The sequence below is a fragment of the Rattus norvegicus genome, chromosome 6 (assembly GCF_036323735.1).
Source record: "Rattus norvegicus strain BN/NHsdMcwi chromosome 6, GRCr8, whole genome shotgun sequence".
Taxonomy (NCBI): domain Eukaryota; kingdom Metazoa; phylum Chordata; class Mammalia; order Rodentia; family Muridae; genus Rattus; species Rattus norvegicus.
This window is the reverse complement of record NC_086024.1, coordinates 138769884-138797222: the sequence shown is the minus strand read 5'-3', so window position 1 is coordinate 138797222 and position 27339 is coordinate 138769884. Positions and strand designations below refer to the sequence as shown.

The 27339-nt window shown below is 38.7% G+C and overlaps 2 gene segments (V, D, J or C); both read left to right on the top strand.

Moving 5' to 3' along the window:
* Positions 1 to 13828: 13828 nt before the first annotated feature.
* On the top strand, positions 13829 to 14371 carry LOC134479165 (Ig heavy chain V region 914-like). The segment is given in 2 exon segments: positions 13829 to 13874; positions 13998 to 14371. Coding segments are annotated over 2 exon segments (420 nt in total).
* Positions 14372 to 23200: 8829 nt separating this feature from the next.
* On the top strand, positions 23201 to 23886 carry LOC134479164 (immunoglobulin heavy variable 3-74-like). The segment is given in 2 exon segments: positions 23201 to 23415; positions 23525 to 23886. Coding segments are annotated over 2 exon segments (408 nt in total).
* Positions 23887 to 27339: the final 3453 nt, after the last annotated feature.

Below are 27339 nucleotides of genomic sequence, written 5' to 3'. Positions count from 1 at the left end.
AGACCCTGTCCCTCACATGCACTGTCTCTGGGTTCTCATTAACCATTTACCATGTACAAAGGGTTCACTAGCTTCCAGGGAAAGGACTGAAGTGGATGGGAGGAATATGGAGTGATGGAAGCACAGCATATAATTCAGCTCTCAAATCCCGACTGAGCATCAGCAGGGACACCTCCAAGAGCCAAAAAGAAAGTATGGTTACCTGGGAAAAAATGAGCCAGGAGGATATTGAGTAATGGGAAATTGGCAGATGCAGGGAGATCAGAGAATGAATGTCTCTCTCTGTCTCTCTCTGTCTCTCTTTCTGTCTCTGTCTCTGTCTCTCTCTCTCTCTCTATATATATATATATATAATTATATATATATATGTGTGTGTGTGTGTGTGTCTGTGTATGTGTGTGTCTGTGTATGTATGCATGTATGTATGTATGCGTGTATGTATGTATGTGTGTGTGTGTATGTATGTATGTATATATTGTCTGAGTTTGGTGACTGTATATGGGATGAATCCCCAGGTTGGGCAGTCTCTGGATGGCCTTTCCTCAGGCTCTGCTCCACACTTTGCCACTGGATTTCCTCCTGGGAGTATTTTGTTCCCCCTTCTAAGAAGGACTGAAGTATCCACTCTTTCGTCATCCCTCTTCTGGAGCACCATGTGTTCTGTTGATCGGATCTTGGGTAATTCAGGCTTTTGTGCTAAGGTTTTTGTGGCTAGGTGGATGTCTCCATTCTTCAACTGGAAATTATATCTTTTTACAGGAGGGAGATACTTGAGATCCCATATCATCTATTGATCAGAGTCTTAGCTAAGGTTACCCTTAGAAATTTCAGGGAATTTACATTGTCCCTGCTTTCTAACTCATCACAGAATCCCAAGCACACATTCCAGTTTTCTTACAGAGGGTATATGATCACTAGGGTTCACTAGATATACAGTCTGAACAACTTGTAAAGTAATGTCCAGTGACAGAACATGTCTAAATATAGGGTACTGATTGACAAAGGAAAGCATTTTCTGCCAACCTGTACACACACACACACACACACACACACACACACACACACAGAGAGACAGACAGAGAGAGAGAGAGAGAGAGAGAGAGAGAGAGAGAGAGATGCATGCATATACTCCCCCCCCCACAAAAATCTATGGATAGAGATACCCTGTAAAAACAAACACACAAATGAATGTCATATGGAAAGCATAAATTTGAATAAATTTCTGGAATAATCAAAGATTTTTTGTGTAGAGAATTCCTGAATGTGGTATTTAGAGACAGCCTAGGTTCAAAGGACAAAAATGGAACAGAGGTTGAAGCAATGGCTAAGCCATAACTGGACTGAACTAAGACCCATTCCATGGGAGAAAAATCAATCCCTGACTCTAATAATGATAGTGTTCTGCCTGCTGACAGGAGCCTAACATTAACTGTCCTCTGAGAGGCACCACACAGCAGCTGACTCAAAGTATTCAAAGTTTAAAGTCACCATTTGGACTTTCTCTCAAGATGGGGCAATGGGAAGGTCCCAGACATGCAGAAACCATAACTGTAGAGGGCACTGACTAAGAGGGCAGGGGGAGGAGACGTGGAATACTGAGGCTTTGGCAGGTGAAGCTCTTGGTTATATCTTAAGGGAGATTCAGTGGAAGTTAAATCTGCAAGATCATTATATTGGTCTCCTTAGTTTGTGGGAAAATGGAAAGCCCCTGAGAATCTGTGGTTAGAAATTGGCTAGTACTTAGGAAATGGACCAGAAGAAATACAAGATATTATCTAGAAGGACACATGAAGAATTGGGAATTACATAATGAAGAGGAATAATGAGGAATTGTAAGGGATTACATGAGCCTCTCTGCCCTATGAGAACTTGGATGGTTCCTGATAGTTGGAGGGTGGAAATATTTATGGTAATTTCCTTTCCTGTATCTGTAAAAAATAATTTAATTAAAATACAAACCTTTTGGTAAGTTTTAAGACAGTGGGATATACAATGATGCTGCATAATAGAGATTCCCCACACCTGAAGTAACAAGCAGGCTGAAAGAGAGATCCTGGAAGAAAAAAAATCCATGAGTGTGAAACCATAAAGACTGGGCAATTTTCCTTACATTAGAGAAATTAGTCAACCTCTGTCCTAAGGGAAACAGCCAATATTCCATGAGCAATGGGTGAACTCATAGAGAAGGCATGGGAGTTTTCAGTACACGGACCTAAATGGCTGAGACAATCAGATAAGGGAGTGTTTACAGTGGCTTTGGGAAGCAATGAATGTTTTATAATCTTACACTACAGTGTTTTTATGGCAACTCACTCACCCGGAAGCTCATCAAGGTGTGCACAGTACTATATGGAGAACATTATGTGACCAGTGTAATGGCTATTTTACTGTAAATTTGATTAAAATCCAAAAATGAGGGGCACACGTTTTACGGAATTGTGTTTAATTTTATGTGGCAAGATATATGTCTCTTCATATATTCACTAAATGTGCAACTTACCTCTGATTCTTATCTTATATTTGAGGTAAGAATGGACATTTAATCTATTTTAATCCAGATCTAATGTGGGCCATGCTGTCTGCTGGAAACTTGTGTAAGGACTTGGAACAAGGAAGGTTTCCTCTGCATTGCTTGCTCATCGCTCTTTTTCATGGAATCCAGGAGGTTTTTTTTCCTTATAAAAGCCCACACATTTGTGGCATTTATAATGGACTAAGCCTTTCCACCTTAATCACTATTTAAGAAAGTACCTCACAGCCTTGTCTACAGCCATATTTCATGAAGGTATTTTCTTAACCAAGGCTTCCTTTCTCAGGTGATTCTAGTTTGTCTAAAGTTGACACAGAACCTGCCAAGACATCCAATTTACCTCCATTTTTAAGAAAATGACTTATAGTACTCTATTTTCATAGTTCAGATGGACATGCACAGGCTGGGAAAACATAGGAGAAAGACCATAGGGATGTGAGAGCTAGAAAAACAATGCAATGTGGGTATCCTTATAAGAGGCCAGAGTGCAGTGCTCCACAGAGAGAATCATTGAGAGACAGTGGAATAGTGGGAACAGGAAATGGAATAGCAAAAGTATAATTTAAACGAAATATTACTTTCCTTGTATACTGTCATATGGTCTCATAAGCGTAATATGTTTCATGTGGTCCAAACTATTTTCAAATATTTTAAAACCATGCTCCCATTACATTGAACAGGGTTCAATTTTAATCCTTTATAACACTTGTTTTTATTCTTTCTTTTGTAAATGGTTCTCACACCATTGGTTACAGGCAATATAGAACTTTGTATTTAAATTCTATCTTTTTGGTTATTAAGATGTTGGTTTTATGCAACCTATCCTGTCTACATATATATATATATATATATATATATATATATATATATATATATATATATATATGCATAAAACCAAGAATTTTTGAGGATACCAAGAAGTTCTTCTTGACAGGAGCCATATAGAGATGTATCCTGAGAATGAATAAATATGTGTGTGTGTGTGTATGTGTGTGTGTGTGTGTGTGTGTGTGTGTGTGTGTGTGTGTGTGTGTCTGACTTTGCTGACAGTGTATGTGTTGGATCTCCAGGTTGGGCTGTCTCTGCATGGCCTTTCCTTCAGTCTCTACTCCACAATTTCCCTCTGTATTTCCTCATAGGGGTACTTTATTCCCCCTTCAATGAGGACAGAATTTTCCACACTTTAACCATTCGTCATCTTGAACTTCATGTGGTCTGTATATTGTATCTTGGTTACTCTTAACTTTTGTGCTAATATCCACTTATCAGTGAGTACATAACGTGTATTCTTTTTGGATTGGGTTACCTCACTCAGGCCGATATTTTCTATTTTCATCCATTTGCCTAAGAATTTCATGAAAGAATTTCATGATTTTAATAGCTGAGTAGAACTCCATTGTTTAAATGTACCACATTTTCTGTATCCATTGCTCTGTTGAAGGACATTTGGGTTCTTTCCAGCTTCTGGCTATTATAAATAAGGATGCTATGAATATGGTGAGCATGTGTCCTTGTTTTATTTCAAAGCATCATTTGGGTGTGTGCCCAAGCATGGTATAGCTGGGTGCTCAGGTAGCACTGTGTCCAATTTTCGAGGAACTGCTAGACTGATTTCCACGGTAGTTGTACTAGCTTGGAATCCCACTAACAGTGGAGAAGTCTTCCTCTTCCTCTACCTCCATGTCAGAATCTACTGTCACCTGACTTTTTTATATTAAACATTTTGACTGGTGTGAGGTGGAATCTCAGGGTTGCCTTGATTTGCATTTCTCTGATATCTGAGGATGGTAAATATTTCTTCATGTGCTTCTCGACCATTCCATATTCCTCAGTTGATAATTCTTTATTTAGATCTGCACCTCATTTGTAATGGGGTCATTTGATTCTCTGGAGTCCAATTTCATATCACCATCATACTAAGTAGAAAACAAACAAACTGATCTGAGGAAAAGTGAATAATGGAAGGCTGATAATAGCTTGGGCAGTGTAGAATGAGAAGACTAGATAGGTAGTTATGAAGGATTATTTCAACAAGAATATATATGTGTGTTGGCCACAGTTAATAGCAGCACATTATGTTCCTCATATATGATTGTAGATCATATGACTTAGCACTCACAATGATAACTACATCATCATTGAATTGTGGAGATGTGTTTCAAAACTTCATGTTAGAAAAGACGAATACAGTCAATTTCAAATATACTTTGTCTGAACAATAAAAATGTTATTTAAAGAGTAGTCATGTGAGATACAATCTATTACCAGATCTCCCTAGTTATCCTCACCCACAAAATCTTCTACTGAGGTTTTTTTTTTTTAATAAATATCAGCTCCATAGTTTGTTCTCATTAAATAGGGCATTATTACGCAACCATTTAAAAATTCTTCTAGTGAGTGAACCAACAAGATTGTTAATAGTACATGACACTGAAGAGATTGATCTAGAGAATTATAATTATATAGTATATATAATATAATAATAATTACACAGGTTTTTGTCACACAATTGAATAATCATTACTTCTATATTCTATACTAAAACAAATGCAAATAATGCATACTTATCCTACTGATATTTATGGCTGTAATTTATGTGAAGATGACTTGAAAATCAATTGCAATAGTAGGCTATTTAAAGTCTGTGGTTTTGAATCTTTATTCTCAAACCACCTGGTGAAGGAGGTGCCACTAAAACTGATCTGAAGGGAAGAGTGAAATATAAAAATATGAAAAAAATAGTAATAGAAAAGAATCCAAGAGAAAGAATTTCTGGGGGAAGAGGGTGAGAACCGATCCCCATTTCCATCCTGCATCCTCTAGTGCAATTTACAATGATTTGCAATTGCATTGAAGATAAGGTAACCTCTTCTACTTTAATTGCATGAAAAAAAATTCACCTACTGTAAACCTCCCTATCCCCCTTCCCCCGTTTTTTACTTCCAAGGCCCTGCACAATGTGACGAATTCTTCTTTCTTTCTTTCTTTCCTTCTTTCTTTCTTTCTTTCTTTCTTTCTTTCTTTCTTTCTTTCTTTTTAAATTTGGATTTGGAAATCCAAATATTACCAGGGAAATGAGCCTGAGTTTTCAGTTTTCTAAGCACAAAGTTAATCTCAGGCACATGGAGAGGAAACTAGAAATTCTGTCCTGCACTTCCTTTTATCTTCTCAGGATCCTCCCCCAATCCAAGGCAGCCCTCAGGCTCAGAATGAAAGCCCAGGCCTAGCTGAGGAGCCACATCTCCTTCTCACTAGGGCCTCCATCACAGCATGGCTGTCCTAGTGCTGTTGCTCTGCCTGGTGACATTTCCAAGCTGTAAGTGTTTCAGAGTTTCAGGAGAGGGACTCAGGCATTTAATCTATAGCATGAATGACTAATGGTGATGTTGCTTGTCCCCAGGTGTCCTGTCCCAGGTGCAGCTGAAGGAGTCAGAACCTGGTCTGGTAACTGCCTCTGGGTTACTACTAACCAGCAATAGTGTAAGCTGGATTCCACATCCTCCAGGAAAGGGTCTGGAGAGTATTGGAGCAATATGGAGTGGTGGAAGCACACATTATAGTTCATCTCTCAAATACCGACTGAGCATCCATAGCGACACCTCCAAAAGCCAAGTTTTCTTAAAAATGAACAGTATGCAAACTGATGATACAGGCACTTACTACTCTACCAGAAACACAGTGAAGGAAGTCCAGTGTGAACTTGCACAAAACTTTCCCTACAGGGATTCTTAGGACTAGCAGGGGGCACTGAGGATCAACAAGTTCTTTCCAGGATCACTTCAGAATCTAGGAAGTTATAGCCTATGCTGTTTGAGCATGGGTTTTAGTGTTAAAGATAGGGACTCTTCTTCCAGTCATGGAAATTTTCTAGAGCATGCTCTTCAGTGTCATATACTATTAAACTTCTTGTTTCTTCACAGAATTGAAGAATCATTAAGTAGTTCTATAATTTAATAGTGTAAAATAAGAACAAATTATTGAGTTTATATTTATGAAGAAAACTCTGTGAAACATTGTGGTTGAGGAAAGTCAGTGAGATTTGGTAATGTATTATTTCCTTCATGACTGCAGTTTTAGTAACTTTTCTACTGTTTACTTAAATGATGTTTGAAACAATTGCATTCATCTTCTCTAACATAAAGTTTTCAAATACATGTCCACAATTTAATGATGATACATTAGCAATTTCAATACTAACTTGTGGTATCTTCTTTTCATATATAAAGAACATAATGCACTGTTATTTACTGTTGCCACATCTATACATAATACTATTGAAATAATCCTTTATATCTAGTGGACAAGTCTTCTCATTCTATACTGTCTAAGCTATCATCTACTGCATGGCTGTGGGCAGTGAGGCGCTTGGGATTGAAGGAGTTTTACCTGTTCCTGGAACCAGTACCCATCACTTAGCTGCTGCCTTCCTCACATGCCTCCTCATAGATATATTTGTAGCAGTCAGTCACTTAAGGACAATACCTCCAAACCATCTCCAATGTAGATGAGGTATCCCCAACTTATCAGACCAATGGGAAATACCCAATGTCAGACCCCAATCCACCCCAGAACTGTATATAAAGATCCTATTGAGAAAGAATAAAGTTGTGCGAGAATTACTCATTTATTGAGAGCTACTATTATAGGAGTTGTAACATCACCAGCAGGGAAGAGAATTTCTCTCCTAAAACACTGCCAGGAAATCCCCTGCACTCTGGTAGCTAGAGCAGCACCTTAGAACAACAGCACCTACAGTAGCAATGGAGGTAGCTGCAGCATCAGCAGCAGAAACAGCAGCAGAAGCCCCAGAGCCCAAAGAGGCAATTCCCCCTCCCAGCTCATGCCCCTTCCCCTATATATGAACCCTCCCAACTTACCTGGCTGTAGATCACTGTGGCCAATATCCAGTACACAGACACACAATCAGCCTCCCTTAATTTTACTTTTCCTCAGATCAGTTTGGAGGTTCCATTTGAAAAGATTTTTTTTCTCTTGGAACTCCTGTACTTCATGATTTTTCTAAGCTGTAAGTGTTTCAGACTTTCAGGAGAGGAAGGCAGGCTTAACACCTATGATATGTATGACTGCTGGTGATGTTATGTGACCCCAGGTGTCCTGTAGAGGTAAAACTGAAGTAGTCAGGACCTGACCTGCTGCATCTCTCACAGAGCCTGTCTCTCAGCTGTTCTATCTCTGACTTCTCATTAGCCATCCATGGTGTAAACTGGATCCTCCAGCCTCTAGGAAAGGATCTGCAGGAATGCCAGCAATGTGAAGTGGTGAAATCACATTGTATAATTCAGATCCCAAATCCTGAACCAACAGGGATACGTCAAAGAATCAAGGTTTTTGAAAGTGAACAAAGTTCAAACTTAGGACACAGCCTGTGCCTCTGTACCAGAGAAACACCGAGGGAACTTCAGTATGAGCCTAAACAAAAATCCTCCTCTCTATGAAAAATGTTGTATCAACAATTTGACAAAAGCTTGAAAGGTCAAACACTACCTGATTCTTTCATACGCATAATCATCACTAAATTTCAGGGGCACTAACTAACATTCCATTTACATACAGCCAAGTTACAAAGACCAAAAACCCAAGTGATACCACATGCTGACAAGGATTTGGAGCAAGAAGAAGATTCCTCCATTGCTGGTAGGAGTGAAAACTAGTACAACCTCTTTCAAGTTGCATTTGGTTGCTTTATAAAAATCTAGGAATAGTTATAACTCAATAACAAGCTATATCATTCCTGGGCATATACTCAAAAGACTACCCACTATAACACCAGGACACTTGCTCAACAATGTTCATAGCAGCCTTATTCATAATAGCCAAAAACTTGAAACAACATATGTGTCCCTGCACTGAAGAATGGATAAGAAATGTGAAACATCTAGATAGTGGAATACTATTCATCTAGTAAAAACAAAGACATCATGAATTTTGCAGGCAAATTATTGGATCTTGAGAATATCGTGCTGAATAAGGTAACACAGAACCAGAATGCATATATGGTATGTACTCACTTATAAGTGTACAGAAGTCATAATGTGCAGGACAATCACGCTACAATCCAAAAGCACAAGTAACTGGATAGTAAGTAAGTTCCAAGGAATGATGCACAAATCCCACTAAGAAGGGGAAATTAAATACTCAGTGGAGGTAGACAGAGAGAGGGAACTTGGTAGAGAGAAGAGATGAGACGGGTACATGGGATGGCAATCAGTTCTAGGGAGATAGAGGCAAGAGATGGCTGGGAAGGAGAGTTGAAATATGCATGGTGGTATTGGGGGCATCTCTGTTGTCCAGCTAGAGTCCTGGGACAAGAGAGTACATGTGAAGTCTCTGAAGGTAACCCCAGCTGAGATTCCTACCAGAATGGGATATAGAGACTGAAGTGGACACCTCTTGTACCATGGCAGGACTTCAATAGGAGGGATGGAGACATTCATTAACCCATAGAATTTGTCTTGCCTTTGAGCTTAACAGAATTGTCTTCTGAGAGGCTTCATCTCGCTGCAGATTAAGACAGATGCAAGGCCAAAGAGACTGGGCCACCAAAAATTGAGAATGCAAGAACCAGAGCTAGACCCTCTACATATCTGAAGCAAATACACAGCTTGGTCCTCATGTGGGTCCACTAACAAGTGGAACAGTCACTGTCATGGTCTCTACTCCCTATCATTGAAGTCTTTTTCCCCATACCGGAAATGCCTTGCTGAGCCTACGTAGGAGACGATGTGTCTAGTCCTGCAGTGACAAGGCAAACCAGGGTGGGTGGTACCCAAGGATGGAAGGGGAAAGAACAATATGGGGAGAGATTTTTAAGGGTAAGACTAGAAAAAGGGAGAAAGGGGTCTGTGATGGAGGTGTAGAGTGGAAAAAATAAGCAAGTAAACAATCAAATAATGCAGTCAGGGATGCTTGTCTGTATTAGAATTAATTGCCAATAAAATGAATATTCTCTCAAAATTCTCTTTTCTTAAATATATCATGTGATTACATATTATTTGAGAAAATGGAAGTACTCTAACACAGAAGTTCCTGTGTTTATAAAAAGATAAAGGGATAGAGAAGAAATATGATTTGGTGGATGAATGGTAAAGCATGAGGTAAGGGGATACTCCTCAGACCCATACTGAGGCATTGTTTCCCCTGAAGGACCAGCCACAGGAAAGTATAGTTTAGAATAGAATTTACTCAGGGCATGAGGAGGGGAGTTAAGAGGGTAGTAGAAACAAAGTAAGGCAGACACATACAGAGAGAGAGAGAGAGAGAGAGAGAGAGAGAGAGAGAGAGAGAGAGAGAGAGAAACGGAGAGAGAGACAAAGAGACAGACAGAGAGACAGAGATGGAGAGACAGACAGACAGAACAGAGACAGACAGAGGCAGACTGAGACAGAGGCACACAGAGATACAGAAACACAGAAACACACAGAGAGTAGAAGAATGGAGAAGTAAAGGCTGATCATGACCACAGGAGAGGGGGGAATTGAAAAAGGAGAGAAGGGGATGGAGCAAGAGGACAGAGTTGGAGCAAGAAGGCAAGAAAAAGAGAGAGTAGAGGGAGCAATCAGCCCCTTTTATAGTGACTCAGGCACACCTGGCCATTGTCAGGTAACTCTGTAGGGCTTAAACAAAATAATAACAGTTGTTTCAATTTACTTCTAAAGAACAACTAATTTTTATCAGTTGTCTGAGATGTGAATCTCCAGGGTAAAACATAGACTACAAGAAAGTGAAGCCAGACATATTATACTCTTGGGCACACAACTTTCTGCCTTCTGTCCTCCTCTGATTAAGGTCCTTCCTTTTGGTCAGTGCATATTGACAGAGGAGGTTTCATAAACTCAACATCTCTAATCACAACAGAAATGGAAATTAAATTCTAAATGAAACACTTCCAATAACCAATGATATAAGAACATTTTTAAAAATATGAATGAAAAGAAGTGTTGCCTGGTTGGAGAGAAAGGGGTCCTGTTCCCAATGTACATGAGCATGATCCTGTTCAACTTTGTCATATAATATGCAGGATACCATGTAAATAGAATCAGCAACCACATGACCCAGAAATCTCATGTATGGTTGTACACTGATGACAGGAAATGACATTTTCATTTGAAATATGTTTTTGCATTTCTGTGTTCATTACCTGACCTGACAGTTGCATTGTGTCTCCATGCTAGATTCTATGTCAGGAGGCATGAGGAGTGAAGTCATGTGAGGAAACTCTCACTGAATGGTGCTTTTAGCTCACACATAACTTTGGTCCTCCTCCTATGTAATATTGACATAGTACTAGTCCTTGAGGAAAAGAAGTTACCTCAGTCATATTGTTAAAAATAATCTGTTGAGGTTCTGAGGTTATTTTATGTAAGGATATCTACTTACTAGCACGTATTTTATTGTTTACATGTGGGCAAATGTGATGATTGCACAATACTCTAAGAAAGAAATATATCCATTACTTTCTTGAAGTTCCTCTCAATATTCTTTCATGTGAACATGTGAGCCTGTATGGGGGGCCAGATAATGACAAACTTTATGCTTTCTGGATGAGGTCTCCTGGCATATTCCCTGGACTTTGGAAAGAGGTTGAATGAACTTTCCTAATGCAGGATAAACCTCCTTGATCCTTTGTTTTCTAAACTCAAGTTTGGTTGCCTCATAGCTTTGATTTCGTAATCCCTGTGTCTTCAAGGGTTAGGATATATGGTATTTAACATATTTTTTATCCTAAAAATTTTAAAAATTAAAAGATTTTAATACTTATACTTAAAATAAATAGTTATGGTAGTTGTTATCTTCCCCATCAGAAATCCTACAACTCTCCTATAGTCCTATAAAATCCAAAGAAAGCCCTTGATCGTCTTCTGTAGCCATGCCAATAGGGGATCCCCAAATCTTTGTTCAATGTCCACCCACTGTCTTCTATTTCTTAGTCCCCCTTCATTTAGGACTCCAGATCACGTACAGACATTGTCATAAGTATCCCACTAACCCAGGAAACAGCATAATAAATGAACTTGGTATTTGGCTCCCAGAACTTATCCTCTAAAGTTTCTCACACAACCCCACATGCCACAGCCACACATGCCACAGTCCTAATATTTTGTATCTCATTTCACAGCCCTACTCTGTCAAGAGTATCTATAGTTATGTATTCACCATACAAGGCCACTTCAGTTGCCCCATGTGGCCAGAAAGTCCAAGAGGTAATATGTACCTCCTCCTGGTCCCTGTCCTTTTCTCTAAAAGAGGCCATGAACCCAACTATTATCTACACCTCTTCCACAGGTGCATCTGGATGATAAATTTCACAAAGCCGTGGTGACTACCTAACAGAGGCCCCCAGATGTTTAAGGGAAAACATGTAATGAGTTTTCTGATAATTATTATTCCCTTGGCAAATTCACAAACACAATATACAACCTCAGATCTCTGTACTATTTTTTCCAGTACAGCCCCACCCCCCACCGCTGTGCATGTTTGCGTATGTGCAACTGGCAGGTTGGTTCTATTATCATGGTTTCAAACTGTACCTTGAAGTTCAGTGTAGTGAAATTTAAAAAAGAAAATAAAATCTCCACTATTGTTGCTTTTACTGAGGGTTGCCTTACTCTTACCATATTTTGCAGCATATTTCTTAACATTTTCTTTGAGGATTTATTGCCTTTAAACAATTCAGTCATCTAGTAGGCAACTTTTTTCTAAGTCTTGAAGAATAATATATTCCACATGTATATGTTGAATACTATTACATCTCTGACCTATTTTCCCCTTCAGCATCCCCATCTATTTGCCAGACTCTCTCAACTCAACGTCTCTCAACATCATGAATTTGTATTCCAGAAATGCTGTGCATATGTGCATGTGTGTAAAGAAAAGCATTGTAGCATAGAAAATCTACCAATGACCATATTTTCAAAAATGTGGTCCTCTCCATGAAAACAATATATATCCAACAGTTCCTTGCTAAGAAAGAAGACCTGGAAAATATTACAAAGTCCATATTTTAGGTTATAATTGACTTGGTCTCAGGTGGGTTTTACACAGATAACAGCCATCATGAGTGCATGAATTTGAAAGACATGTCCTGTCCACAAGGCATTATTTCACAGTCCTCAACCCCAAGTTTCATGTGTTTTGTTTCCTCTACATCCTCTTAATCCATGTCCTCTGAGCCTTGGAGAAATTTAAATGCGACTGGAAAATATTACCTCAAACAATAAAACAAAGGGCAAAGCCTGCCTGTCTCTGTCATATGCAAAATGTTCTTCGGGGGTCTTCAGCTCTGAAATATATTTTTTTAGCATTTGGAACTAGAAATGTAGGAAGGGGACATATCTTAGGTATAGGACGGGGAGGACCAATGATAGGAGAATATTGGTGATGTGAAAGTAAATTGAAGTGTGGTGTGGGGAAGGAATTAGTAGGGCAGAAACCAGAGAACTGATTAAATGGGAAAAAGACACCCTAAAAGTGAATGACACACCCTGGTTATACTAATTATATTAATTGTGGAAAATGAAAACTAGCCTAACACAACGTAAAGAAAGTCACATGTTACCTAGTGTAACATGCAAATTGAAAATGCTGGAGGACTTAAAAGGAATAAATTCAGAACATCAGGATGCAAAGCAATAAAATTTTCCTCAAAGATAAATATGTCTACATGAACTCTGAGTGGTAGACACACTGGGACTGGGAATGTCTCAGGTGCAAGCCTCCATAAGATCTGAGGACAAGATTCTGTCATGAATAAGTTAATATAAAAAACTCCATAAAAATGAATGAGCTTTGCGGCCATAACTTTGAAAGTGTGATCCTGTTCAAGAGCCACATTAGGGATATGGCATGAGCAGCCCACACAGTGGGAAAGACTATGCTAACATCCAGAAAAACAGTTATATGATGCTACTGACTTACACATTCATACTAGGACACATGACAATATGGAAACAAAGCATGTTCTATGCATATTCACAAAAAAGAACTAATTGAAGTATGATGAAATCTTAACTAAAACAAAAATGTGAATATGAAACTACCATACCGTGTCAAACACTGTAACTGACATCCATATCTTTGATGTTTTATATCTGCTAAAGCAATACCTTCTGTGCAAATCAAACTCCAGGGCATGCTATAGCAAGAAGACATGCAAATAAGGCTTCCCTGTGCCCATGAAAACCAGCTCGGCCCTGACCCTGCAATTCTGACTGAGGACTCCTGATCTGAATTCTCAGGTCTTCATATTCATTGACCACCACTGAACACAGACCACTTGCCATGGACTTCAGGCTCAGCTTGATTTTTCTTATCCTTATGTCAAAAAGTAATTCACACACATTAGAGTCTGTCTCTTGTGTGCACATAAGAAATAGAACAATTGTTTTGTTTCTTCATTTGTTTTGTTTTGTTAGTGACAGTTTTTCTAACCAGTATTTTCTGCTTGCAGGTGTCCAGTATGAGGTGAAGCTGGTAGAGTCTGGGGAAGGTTTAGTGCAGCCTGGAAGGTCCCTGAAACTCTCCTGTGCAGGCTCTGGATTCACTTTTGATGACTATCGAATGGCATGGGTCTGCCAGGCTCCAAAGAAGGGACTGGAGTGGCTAGCAGCCATTAATAGGAATGGTGGTAGCACCTACTATCCAGACACTGTAAAGGGCCAATTCACTATCTGCAGAGACAATGACAAAAGTGCCCTATACCTGCAAATGAACGATCTGATATCTGAGGACACGTCCATGTATTACTGTGCTAGACACATCATGAGTGGGTATTACTGTGAGCTGAAAAACAAACCTCCAGTAGAGTACACTCTGGGCCAGTAGGAGGCTCAGAGCGCTCACATAGCTCTTAGTTCATGACAGTTATGACCTATATAGAAAGAGCTAAAGAAAAGACAGTGTGTTAATCCTTTGGTCTAGACTGCCTTTATGTAGGGATTCTCTCTACAATTATAGTGTGCAGTAATCATTAAAGTGTACAAATTTTTTTTCCAAATTTCAGATTTCCTGTTTAATATGTGTTTTGTATTCATTTATTTATTTTAGTGGCTTAGTCTCTCTCTCTGTAGGTCTGTCTTTATTTATCTCTCCATCTCTTTATTGTTCTGTTTATGTGTCTCTTCTGTTCTCTGCCTGTGTTTCTTTCTGTCTCTTTTGCTCTTTCACTCTCAGTGGGTGAGTGTGAGTGTGAGTGACTTTGTCTGTGAGTGTGTATGAGCAAGTACATGTTTAGATAAGATATTTTCTTCTGAATCAGAGAAAGAACTGGAAAGCTTGAAGGGGCTTGAGACCCCATATGAACAACAATGCCAAGCAACCAGAGCTTCCAGGGACTAAGCCACTTCCTAAAGACTACACATGGACTGACCCTGGACTCTGACCTCATAGGTAGCATTGAATATCCTAGTAAGATCACCAGTGTAAAGGGAAGCCTTGGGTCCTGGTAAGACTGAACCCCAAGTGAACGTGATTGTTGAGGGGAGGGCGGCAATGGGGGGAGGATGGGGAGGGGAACACCCATAAGGAAGGGGAGGGGGAGAGGTTAGGGGGAAGTTGGCCCGTAAACCGGGAAAGGGAATAATACTAGAAATGTAAATAAGAAATACTCAAGTTAAAAAAAAAGATATTTTCTTCTATAAAACTACACAATAATTTCGAAATACAGTCCATTCCTGGAAATGTATCTTACCATGACTACCAAACCTACCTATTTTTTAACTATAGAGAACTAAACACACAGATACTTGTGGTTGTGTGGTAAGAATTTGAAGCATGAACTTCTATAAGCAAGCCCATTATAGATGACTTTTAAATGTAGGATATCCTCTGACTTGAACACAAAATGCACAGTATCACAAAGAGCAAAAGTGATTCCATAGGAAAATTGAAAACATAACTTGAAAAAGCAAAAGATTTTTGAGACTATGTCAAGGCAGAGACTCAGTAAAACTCACTGATTATAGCAATATGTAGGATTAACTTTAGAGAAACACAGAAATCATTGTTCCATTGAAGATAAATGTTGGGCTTAAAAGTATTCAGAACCAACATTTAGAGATTCTAATCCTTAAGGACTTCACTTTTAACCAAGAACATGTGTAGGGTGTAACTGTGTTTTGTGATGATTTGAGTATGCTTGACCATAGAAAGTAACAATATTAGGAGGCGTGGCCTTCTTAGAGTACCTGTGTCTTGTTGTAGGAAGTTCATCACTGTGGGGATGTGCTCTGAGGCCCTATGTACAAGCTCTGCCCAGTACAGAATACATGCACCTTGGGCTACCAGTGAAAAGAATGACACTTCCTATCTGCCTTTGTCAAAATGTAGAATGTTGAATCTTCCATCCTTATATATGCCTGCATGCTTCCCTCCATAATATTGGACTGAACCTCTGAAACCTTAAAGCAGTCCCAAATTATTATTCTTTAATAAGATAGGACCTTGTTAAAATGTCTTTTTGTAGCAATGAAATTCAAACCAAGACAAGGTTCTAACTGTAAGTACTATAGGTTCATCCCTGCTTCTTTACTAATGTAAAAAATTATTGAATAAATGCTGCAGACATTGACCAGCCACACCTCCACTCACCTTCTACAGAACTCCTTATCCAGAATTATAGAGAATAGATTCCCTTTTTGCACTCATTTATCCTACATGTCTATACAACTGGGGCTTGCCCCAGCTACCCTGGGCTGTCAACTCTCTGCCCAAGTTCATCAGGAATACTTGTCCAGAACCAAACAGTGGTTCATCCAACTGCTGGGAGACTTACACTTCCCACTGTGTCCTATTGTTCACCCGAAAGATTCCCAACAGAGGCTTCCAACAAAAGGATCATGTAAGGCCAATTCCTAATATTGAATACAACAGGAATATCCAGGAAGAACCACATGGCTACTGGCCAGCATGAGACCACAATCAATCAAAACCAAAATAAAACAAACAACCCTCCCACAAAAGAACGAGGTGTGACACACAACACTGCTACCATGTAGAGCAAGCCATGCATATCTTAACACAACCAAAGAACAAAATGACTTTGAATCCAATCTTCTACAAATGATGAAGTCCTTTAAAAAGAAAATGAAGAAATCCCTTGAAAAAATACAGAAAAACACAATCAAACAGATAGAGGCCTTGAGAGGCAAAAAAAAAAAAAAGATCCTTTAAAGAAATACAGGAAAATACAACTAAATGGTTGAGTAAAATAAATAAAGCTGCTGAAGACCTCAAAAATGGAAGTACAAGCAATTAGGAAAAACAAACTGAGGGAATCCTGGAGATAATAACCTAGAATGATAAAGGAAAAAAGTTTAAATCTTCAACAAGAGAATAGAATACAAAAGATGGAAGACAGATTCTCAGGTGTACAGGTGTAGAACGTACAAGAGAAAAACTTGATACATTATTCAAAAAATGTTAAATCTGAAAAAATCTAGACAAAAACATGCAAGATGTCTCAGACAGCATGAAAAAAAACCTACTCTATGCATAGTAAGAATGGAAGGCGAAGAGTCTGAGCTCTGAAGACCAGAAAATGTTTTCAACATATTGTGGAAGAAAACTTTTCCCAACTGAAGATAGAGATGACGTAGAAGAAGCTTGAAGAACACCAAATAGACTAGAACAGTAAAGGAAATCCTCCTACCACATATATTCAAAAGTGAAAAATCCAGAGAACAAAGAGAGCATTTTAATAGTTGCAAGGGAAAAAGTCCAGGTAACACACAAAAGCAGAACTATCAGAGTTACATCAGACTTCACAACTGGGAATCTAAAATCTGGACAGACCTAAGCAAACAACATCCTGCATCTAAAAAGCTACAAATGCCAACCTAGACTACTACAACCAGCAAAACTCTCAGTCACCACAAATGTAGAAAACAACATATTTCAGACAAATCCAAATTCAAACAAGATCTATCCACAAAGCAAGGTCTACAGAAAATACTACAATTCTAACCCAAGAAATGTAACTACACCCAGGAATAGACAATAACAATTAATTCCATGCAAAAAAGTGAAACAAGAGAAGCATGCATGAACACACACACACACACACACACACTAAAAACACCAACACCAAAATGATAGGAATTAGCATTTTCACTGGACATTAATATCTCCCAACATCAATGGACACAAATCCCCCTATAAAAGACACAAGATAACAGAATAATTGAGAAACAAGGTGAATCATTCTGATGCACAGAAGAAGCACAACTCAGCAAGGAAGATACATATTATATCAGAGTTACAGATTGGAAAAAAATGGACCCAAGCAAATGGATACAAGAAGAAATTTTCAGTAGAAATTCTGATGTGTACTAAAATTGACTATGAACAGTATTCAATAAGAGGAATGAGGAAGGACATTTCATAATCATTAAAGAAAATATTTACAATGATGACATCTCAACTCTGAATATCCATACTGCACACACTAAAGCCCCTAAATTTGTAAATGAAATACTGCTAAAATGTAAATTGCACATGAATCTTTACACATTAATAGTGGGAGACTTTAACACACCACTATCACCAATCTACAATTCATCCAGACAATAATCAAATGCAAGAATATGAAATTGACTGATGTTATAAATAAAATGGACTTAGGAAATATGTACAAAACACTTCACACAAAGAAAAATAATATAACTTCTTTTCAGTACTATATGGAACCTTCTGCAAAATTAAACATATACTCAATCACAAAGCAAGATAAAATAAAAGCAAATTTAGGCCTTGTATGTTATCAGAACACCATGTATTAAAGTTGGACTTCAACAACAACAGACAGCGTATACACACATGTCAACAGAAAAACTCTACATTCAATGATTCTTAGGTCAGAGAATAAATACAGAAAGAAATTAAAGACATTGTATAGTTCAATGAAAATGAAGAAAATTCATAAACTCTTGGAAAATGGAAGTGTAAAGAACTTAAGAGGAAATATCAGAACAAAGCGCCTCCAAACATAAATTAGAAACATCTCATACCAGCAATTTAAAAGTATGTCTGACTGCTCTAGAAAAAAAGAGAAGCAAATACTCAGAAGAAGTGTTAACAGCAGGAAATAATCAAAATCAGTGCTGAAATTAATAAATTAGAATCACAGAAACAATACAAAGAAACAATGAAATCAAGAGTAGACAGTCTGAAAAAATCAACAATATAGACAACCACTTGGCCACATTAACTAAAAGACAGAAAGACAATTTTAATTATATATATATATATATATATATATATATATATATTAAAAGAAATGGGAGACAGAACTGCAGGTGATGAGGAAATTCAAAGAATCTGTAGTTCTTACTTCAAAAACCAATACACTATAAAATTGGAAAATCTAGATATATCCAAATTACCAAAGTTAAATTAAGATCAGATTCATTACTTAAACAGCCCTGTAATCCCTAAGGAAATAGAAGTAGTCATTAAACCACAGTCAGATGCTTTTATCACAGAGTTCTATCAAACTTTCAAATAGATAAACCAAATACTCCTCAAATTATTCCAGAAAATAAAACCAGAGGGAACACTGCGACTGTATTCTAGCCTTATGCTAGAATAATAAAAGTCTTCAGGTTAAAAAGCAATTGTATTTTAGCCTGATGTTAGAACAAAAAGCAATAGCCTTAGGTTAGATCAATGTAGCACCTGCAGCTCTACATAAATTCAATAGATAGCATAAATCTAGGTGTCAGATCACTGAGTACCCGTGGTCAGGCACTGATGGTCAGGTCACTAAGCAACCCACCCTGCTGTTCCCCCCGCTTGGCCGATTTACCCAGCCAAAATCCTGGTTATCAAGCCAGGCCCATTCTCTTGTGGTCACCCAACCCCTCCCCACATTTTGCTTCTACCAGTATATCTTCAGCCTGAGAAAAATTAAAAATTGTCAGCTTTACCAGACTTCTTGACTTGCTGTCCATTCTTTGCGTCTCTTGTCCCCCATTCTCTCCTAGGTGGACCCCAGACCCTGGTCGACTGTCCTGCGCGTCGGGGCAAACTGGTGGGAGGCACCATATGGGATAGGAATGAAGGAAAGAAGGAGAAAAGGAAGAAAGGAGGGAGAGAGAGAGAGAGAGAGAGAGAGAGAGAGAGAGAGAGAGAGAGAGAGAGAGAGAGAGAAAGAAAACGACAAAGACAGAGGAGAGAGAAAGGAAGAGGGGAAGAGAAGGAGAGGATTTTAAAAGTCCTGGAGAGATCAGGGATTCAAGGCATATTCCTAAACATAAAAAAGCAATATAAAACAAGCCAATAGTTCACATCAGATGAAATAGAGAGAACACAATTCCACTAAAGTAAGAGACAAGACAAAGTTGCCCATTTGTCCCTGTCTATTACATACAGTACTAGAAGTTTTAGGACAATTAGACAACTAATATTGATGCAAATCTCAAGGAGATACAAATCTGTTAGAAAACGTCCAAGTATTGCAATTTGTGTATGAATTAACTATATATATATATATATATATATATATATATATATATATATATATGCCAAAGAATTGATAAATACCTTCAGCAAAATGGCTGTAAACAAAGTTAGCTCAAAGAAATCAATATCCCTCCATTATACAAAATATAAACTGGCAGAGAAAGAAATTAGGAAAAGAAAACTCTTCAAAAAACCACAAATAATATAAAATACCTTGGTGTAATTCCAAGAAATCATGTGAAATACCTGCATGACAAAAAACATTAAGTCGCTAAAGAAAGAAATTGATGAAGAGACAAGGAGATGACAATATTCCCCATGCTCATGGATTGCTAGAATTAACATTTGGTCATCTTACCAAATGCAATCAACCAATTCAAAGCAATTCCCATCAACCTTCCAACACAGTATTTACAGGACTTGAATGAGCAATTCTCAACTTCACATGGAAACACAAAAATGGTAGGTAGCTAAAACAATCCTGAGCAATGAGAAACTTTAAGAGGAATCAGCCTCCCTGACTTCAAGCTGCACTACAGACCAATAGCAATAGAAACTGCATGGGCCAGTTGGGCCAGTATTGGATTAGCCTTTCAGTCAATCTCTGCTTCATTTTGTTCACTGCATTTCTTATACACAACAAAAATATAGGCGATACTGCAGAGCAATGGCAATGAAAGCTGTATGGTATTGGTACAGAAACAAAGGGCTTGATCAATGGAACAGAATTAAATCCAGAACTAGATCCAGAAATAAACCCACACACCTATGGACACTTAATCTCTGGCAAAGAAGTCAAAACCATACCATATAAAAAAGAAAGCATCTCCAACAAACCGTGCTGGTCTAACTGGCAGTGTGCTTGTAGAAGAATGGAAATTCAACCACAGTTATCACCTTGTACAAAGCTCAAGTCCAAGTCAAGAATCTCAACATAGAGTCAGGTATACTGTGTCTAATAGGAATATAGTCTGGAATTCAATAGCACAAGGGAAATTTTCCTTAAGAGAACACCTATGGCTCAGCCTCAAAAGACAACAACAGATAAATGGGACTTCATGAAATTGAAAAGCTTCTGTAAGTCAAAAACACAGTCAATAAGGCAAACTGGCAAACGACAGATTGTGAAAAGATTTTCACTAATGCTACAACTGATTGAGGGGGCAATATACAAATTATATAATGAACTCAAAAATTATACATCAAAAAATTCAAATAAACCAATTTAAAAATGGCATACAGATCTAAACAGAATTCTCAACAGAGGGATGTTGAATGGCCTAGAAGCATAATAAGAAATGTTAAACACCAGGGAATGTTAGTCATCAGGGAACTGCAAATCAAAAGTACATTGATATTCCACCCTACACTAATTAGAGTTGCTAAGAAAAAAAAAACAACAAAAAACAAAAAAACAAAAAAGCTCAAGTGATAGCGCATGCTAGGGAGGACCTGGAGAAAGAGGGGCACTCCCCATTGCTAGTGGGATTGCAGACTGGTACAAGCACTCTGGATATCAATATGCTGGCTCCTCCAAAAATTTGAAATAGTTCTAACTAAAGACAAATCTAGACTGCTCCTGGGCAAATTCTCAAAAGATCCTCCACCATAGATCAAGGACATGTGCCCCACTCTGTCCATAGCATCCTTATACTTAATTGCCAGAAACTGGAAACTCAGATATCCTTCAAAGAAAGAATGGATACAGAAAATATGGTTCATTTACACAGTGGATTATTATTCAGTCACTAAAATCAAAAATGGATTAAAGAAAAAAAATACAATCCTGAGTGAAGTAACCCAGACCCAAAAGTACATGAATAGTATTTACTCACTGATAAGTGGATATTTGAAAGTACAGACTAACCATGATACAAGCCACAGAAAGTAAGAAGTTTAACAAAAAGGAAGTCCCAAGTGAGTATACTCTAAATCAACTTAGAAGGGGGAACAAATAATCATGAGAGGTTGAGGAAAGAAGGGACCTGGGTGGGACAGGAGAAGGAGAGGCGAATGCAGGTGCATGGTCAGGTATCATGGGAGACAGGAGAGACTCCCAGAGGGCCAGGAGAATAAATGTAAATATAAATATACTTCTTCAGGAAATGTGGATGGATAGTAGGGGAATCTCTAAAAATTCCAAGAGATCTGGGTAATGTCCAAAAGACATTATGCCACAGCACTCTTCCCCATGCTTTCCCTCTTACATTCTCTTCACTCCCTCTTGCTCCTTGTTCTATCAAATTTGGAGGAATTTAAATGGAAATTGAAAATGCGATATCAAACAATATAACCAGAGTTTAAAAAGGCAAACAGTGCCTGTTTGTCTCATATACAGAACCTTCTTTATGTGTCAGGGAAAACGTCTTCTCTTTTGTACCTTTTGGAGCTAGAACCCGAGGAAGGGGGCACCTTATAGGTATTGAACAAGGAGGACCTTGCATAAGGAAATACTGGTGATGTGAAAGCAAAAGTGAGGTGCAGTGAGGAGAAAACAATGAGGACAGAAACCTGAGAACTGAATAAATAGGAAAATGGCAACCTAAAAATTAATTAAAAGACCCTGGTAAATGGATTATGTTAGTTGGGGAAAATAAAAACTAGTTTAGAACAACATAAAACTATCACATTACCTTGTGTAACGTTGCAGAAAGAGAATGTCGAAGGGGGGAATTTAAAGGAATAAATGGAAATTTTCAGGATGAAAAAACAAGATTGCTGCAAATAGAAACCTGGAGCCATAGAAAATTTTGAATCTTAGACAGATCCCACAATGTCTAAGTTGGAAGCATCTGTAAGGTCTGAGGACAGAATTCTGTTATAAAGAAGTAAAGTTCAGGAAATCACAAGTGTTCTTGTCACAAAACTGAGTTCTGCTACTATAACCTTACAGGTGTAACTCTCTCCAAGAACCACAATGGGGAGAAGCCATGTCCTACCCAGATATTGGACAAGACTGAGCTCATATGTAGAAACACAAGAATATATGGTGCTATTTAATTACATATTTATACTAAGGAATCCTGATTATGAAAATGTAACATGTCCTGTGCACGTGTACAAAAGGAAACTAAATGAAATACAGTGAATCTTTACCAAAAATGTGAATATGAAACTACCACACTGTCAAACTCTGTAACTGACATCAATGTCTTTGATATCATTTATCTGCTATGAGCACTGTCTTCAGCTCAGGTCTAGTTTCAGAGCGTGTTATAGCAGTAAGATATGCAAATAATTCTTCTCTATACTTATGAAAACCAGCCTGTCCTGACCCTGCAGCTGTGGCAGTGGAGTCCAGTCCTGGACTCTGAGGTTCTCCCATTCAGTGATTAACATTGAAGCCCTGCACAGACCACTCACCATGGACATCAGACTCAGCTTGGTTTTCCTTGTCATTTTTATAAAAGGTAATTGATAAAGCTGCAATTATGTCTGTTGGGTGCACATGAGAATTAGAAAATTTATTTTGTTTGTTTTGTTAGTGATGGTTTTCTAACCAGTATTCTCTGTTTGCAGGAGTCCAGTGTGAAGTGAAGCTGGTGGAGTCTGGGGGAGGCTTAGTGCAGCCTGGACGTCCTCTGAAACTTTCCTGTGCAGCCTCTGGATTCACTTTCAGTAGCAACTGGTTGAACTGGATCCGCCAGGCTCCAGGCAAGGGGCTGGAATGGGTTGCATCCATTAATCCTGATGGTAGTAGCACCTTATATCCAGACACAGTGAAGGGCCGATTCGTGGTCTCCAAAGATAATGCCAAAAACACCAGATACCTGCAAATGAACAATCTGAGGTCTGAGGACACAGCCATGTATTACTGTGCAAGAACCACAGTGAGTGAATGTTACTGTGAGCTTAAACACAAACCTCGCACAGGGTACTAGTGACCAGCAGAGGGCAAAAGGAACACATGAAGTTTCTAGTACTGAGTGTTATAGTCTATGTAGAAAGACCTGGAAGAAAGTGAGTGTGGGTCTCCTTTGTGTTTAGGTTGCCTCACCACTGGGATTCTCTCTACAAGTGCTAGTGTAGTAACCCTTAAAGTATACAATTGTTTATTCAAATTTCAATTTTCCTGTTTAATTTGTGTTTCGTATTCATTTATTTATATGTATGGTGTTTCTTTCTCTCTGTGTAGGTCTCCCTGTGTTGTCTCTGTGCCTCTTCAAAGCTCTGTTTATGTTTCTCTGATGCTCTTCTGTCTCTCTCTCTCTCTCTCTCTCTCTCTCTCTCTCTCTCTCTCTCTCTCTCTCTCTGTGTGTGTGTGTGTGTGTGTGTGTTCATGTTAAGATGAGATGTTTTTTTCTATCATTCAACAAAATAACTTTGATATAAAGTCCATCACTAGACCTGGATCTCATCACTAAGATCTCAGTATCTTACTAGACTGCTTGGCCACTACATCCCAATAATCACACTTTCTTCACATCTGAGAAATAGGCTTATTGTTTGACTACCAAAGTGACATCTTTTCGTAGTCAAGGAGACTAAGCACAAATCCTCCTGTACAGTGTTATACCTACAACGCCATTAAAGATGACTTTCAATGTAGGATAAACTGTGACTTGAACAAAATGCAGACATCACATAAGGAAGACAAGAATCTATATGATGACCCAGGGTCAGATCCTAAAAATTAAGGAATACATGGGAGTGTAAAAACATAGATTGTGGGCAGAGACTCATGGTAAGATTCCCTTCATAGTGCACTATGTGGGCTTCAAGTTAGAGCCAACATGGAAATCAAGCAGGGTCTGTGACCCATGAAGTAGATGATTTTCAGTCTCTCCATCAACCTCATAAGAACCATATGACACAGACCCAATACAGACCCTGCTTGTGGTATTGGTAATAAAAATGTGTGTGAGGCTCCAGAACTGAGGCATGAGGTCAATATAATTATAAATACTTACTCAGCTTCAGTAATTTCTATATAGGTCCTATTCCACTCAAGTGGTAACATTTCTTATTTCTTTCACTCTCTGCATTTGTTATGATTTAGTGTGTATAATTCACAAAAATTTAATAGAACAAATAATTTTTTGTTTAACACATGAATCAACTCTTCTTTCCTCATGTTTCTAAGAATTTTCTTTTACACTGTTGTCCCAGAAACAGGACGTAAATGATGATTGGCTCATTCTGAGTTGGTGTTCCTCAAATGAAATCGGGTGTGGCACTTAGAATCTAAATATAACATACTTTTCATTGGCATTCTGGTCATAAGTTGGTGTCCCTCTTAAAGAGTAGAAGGTACTGTGGCCATAACACACTGAATCACCAGATCTCTAAAAGAATAGCAGGGTATTAGACAACAGAGAATGATTATTATTAAATGAAAGCATGAGGTAACCTGGGAAACTATATATAACTGTCAGAAATTCATGGAGTTGTGTTGCTTGTGGTAATGGCATAGCTGGGACTGCAGCACATTGGTTTCCTCTGAATTATGGAGAAATAAAGGGAATGGTCTCGATTTTCCTGCTGGGGTAGCCCAGAACAACAACAACAAAAAAAAGTATGGTATGTACGCATTTAAAAGTATACATTAGTCATAAAGTACAGGACAACCATTCTTCTAAAATCCACAAACTCAAAGTAATAGAATGTTAAATAGTTCTCATAGGAGGATCTATGCATCTCACTCAGAAGGTAAATTAGTCAGCTAAGGTGAATGGAGAGAGGGAATTGTGCAGGAGAGGAGGAGAGAAGGGGTTTGGGGATGGCAATTGGGTATGGGAAGGAGGAAGCTAGAGAGATGACTGGGAATGAGAATGAAAATCTGCTATAGTGGAAGGGTACATCTCTAGTAACTTGCTAGTGGTCTGGGCCAGGAGATGATATGGGAAGTCAATGGGTTTGACCTACCATAAGGGTACATAGAGACTAACTGGACATCCCTTGTAACCTGGCAGGTCTTCCAGAGGAGGGATAGGCACATTATTATTCCACCACAAAATCTTCAACCCAAATTTTGACTTGCCTAAAAGATATGCAGGGACCATAGCAAAGCTGCCTCCTAGGAGGCTCCATCCAGCAGTAGATGGAGACAGATGCACAGCCAAACACAAGGTGGAGCACAAGGGAATCTTGTGGAAGAGTGAGGGATAGAAGTGAGTAAGTTGGAAGGGTCCAGGACTCTTCAGGAATACGAACAGAGTCAAATAATCATGGGACCATGAGGGACATATACACCCTGGGCCATCAACCAGGGGGTGTGCAGGAGCCAAACCTAGACCCCATATCAATTTTAGCAAATGTGCAGCGTTGTCCTCATGTGGGTACACTAAGAATTTCAACAGGAAGGGTCCTGATCTCTACTCCCTGCTGTTGAATTCCATTTGCCCTATCTGTCTTGGCACTTGTAGGGCCTCATTATGAGACTTTTTGCCTAGTCCTGCTGAGACTAGATGCTCCAGGGTGGAGTAGTATCCTGATCCTTAGATAAAGGAAGAGGGCAATGTGGAGAGGGATTTGTAAGTGAGAGACTGGAAAGAGAAGAGAAATAGGGAGGAGGGAGTGTAACTGAGTTGAAAATAGAAAATTAATTAACTAATTAAAGAATAGTAAATAAATAAGAACAAATTTAGTGCAGATAAGGATGCTCTTCTGAAGAAGGGAAGTACCAAGAGTTTGGAGGTGACCTCAAAATTTTCTCCTTTTAAATATATCCTGTGACTATATTTCATATGAAAAAATGAAGTCCTTCAACAAAATCATCTCATTTTTCTTATAAAGAACAAATCATTTTTAACACTTTGCTGAGATATTAGTTATTATAGTTAGTAGGTTGACTGGCTTGAAGAAGGAGCAGAGGGACTGCTGTTGAGCTTGGGTTTAGGCAAAACGAAATAGAAGCTCTCAACTTAGCTAGAATATCCCTTCTCCATAAGGGCACAGGACAGATTGTTATTACCAAAAAGGAATGGATGACGAGTACACCCCCTACAAATGAAACTAAGTGTTGGGGTCTAGTGAGGAAACAAAGTAATCCACCTGCCTAAACAATAGGAAAATGGGAGGGAAAGTGGGCCCACAAAACTCCATTAGGACCAAGTAAGTGACCCCAGTGTCCAAGAGAAAGGAGATGGGCTTCCCACATACCACGATGGCTACCCAGAACTCCCTGCTAGTGATGGCAGTGGTCAGGTCAAGCGAGTTCGAATCCCTTAAGTTGTCCATAGACAAGCCTAGGGGATCAGCTGGAGTGTTATCTGGGAGTGATGTCCCTCTGTCCTGAACAACATGAAGGTAATTGGCAGTCCAATCTCCGTCCTCATGGCACCTAGGATATGGTCCCTTTGGCTTGTAGAAGTTCAGGCAAGCCCTTGCCCAAT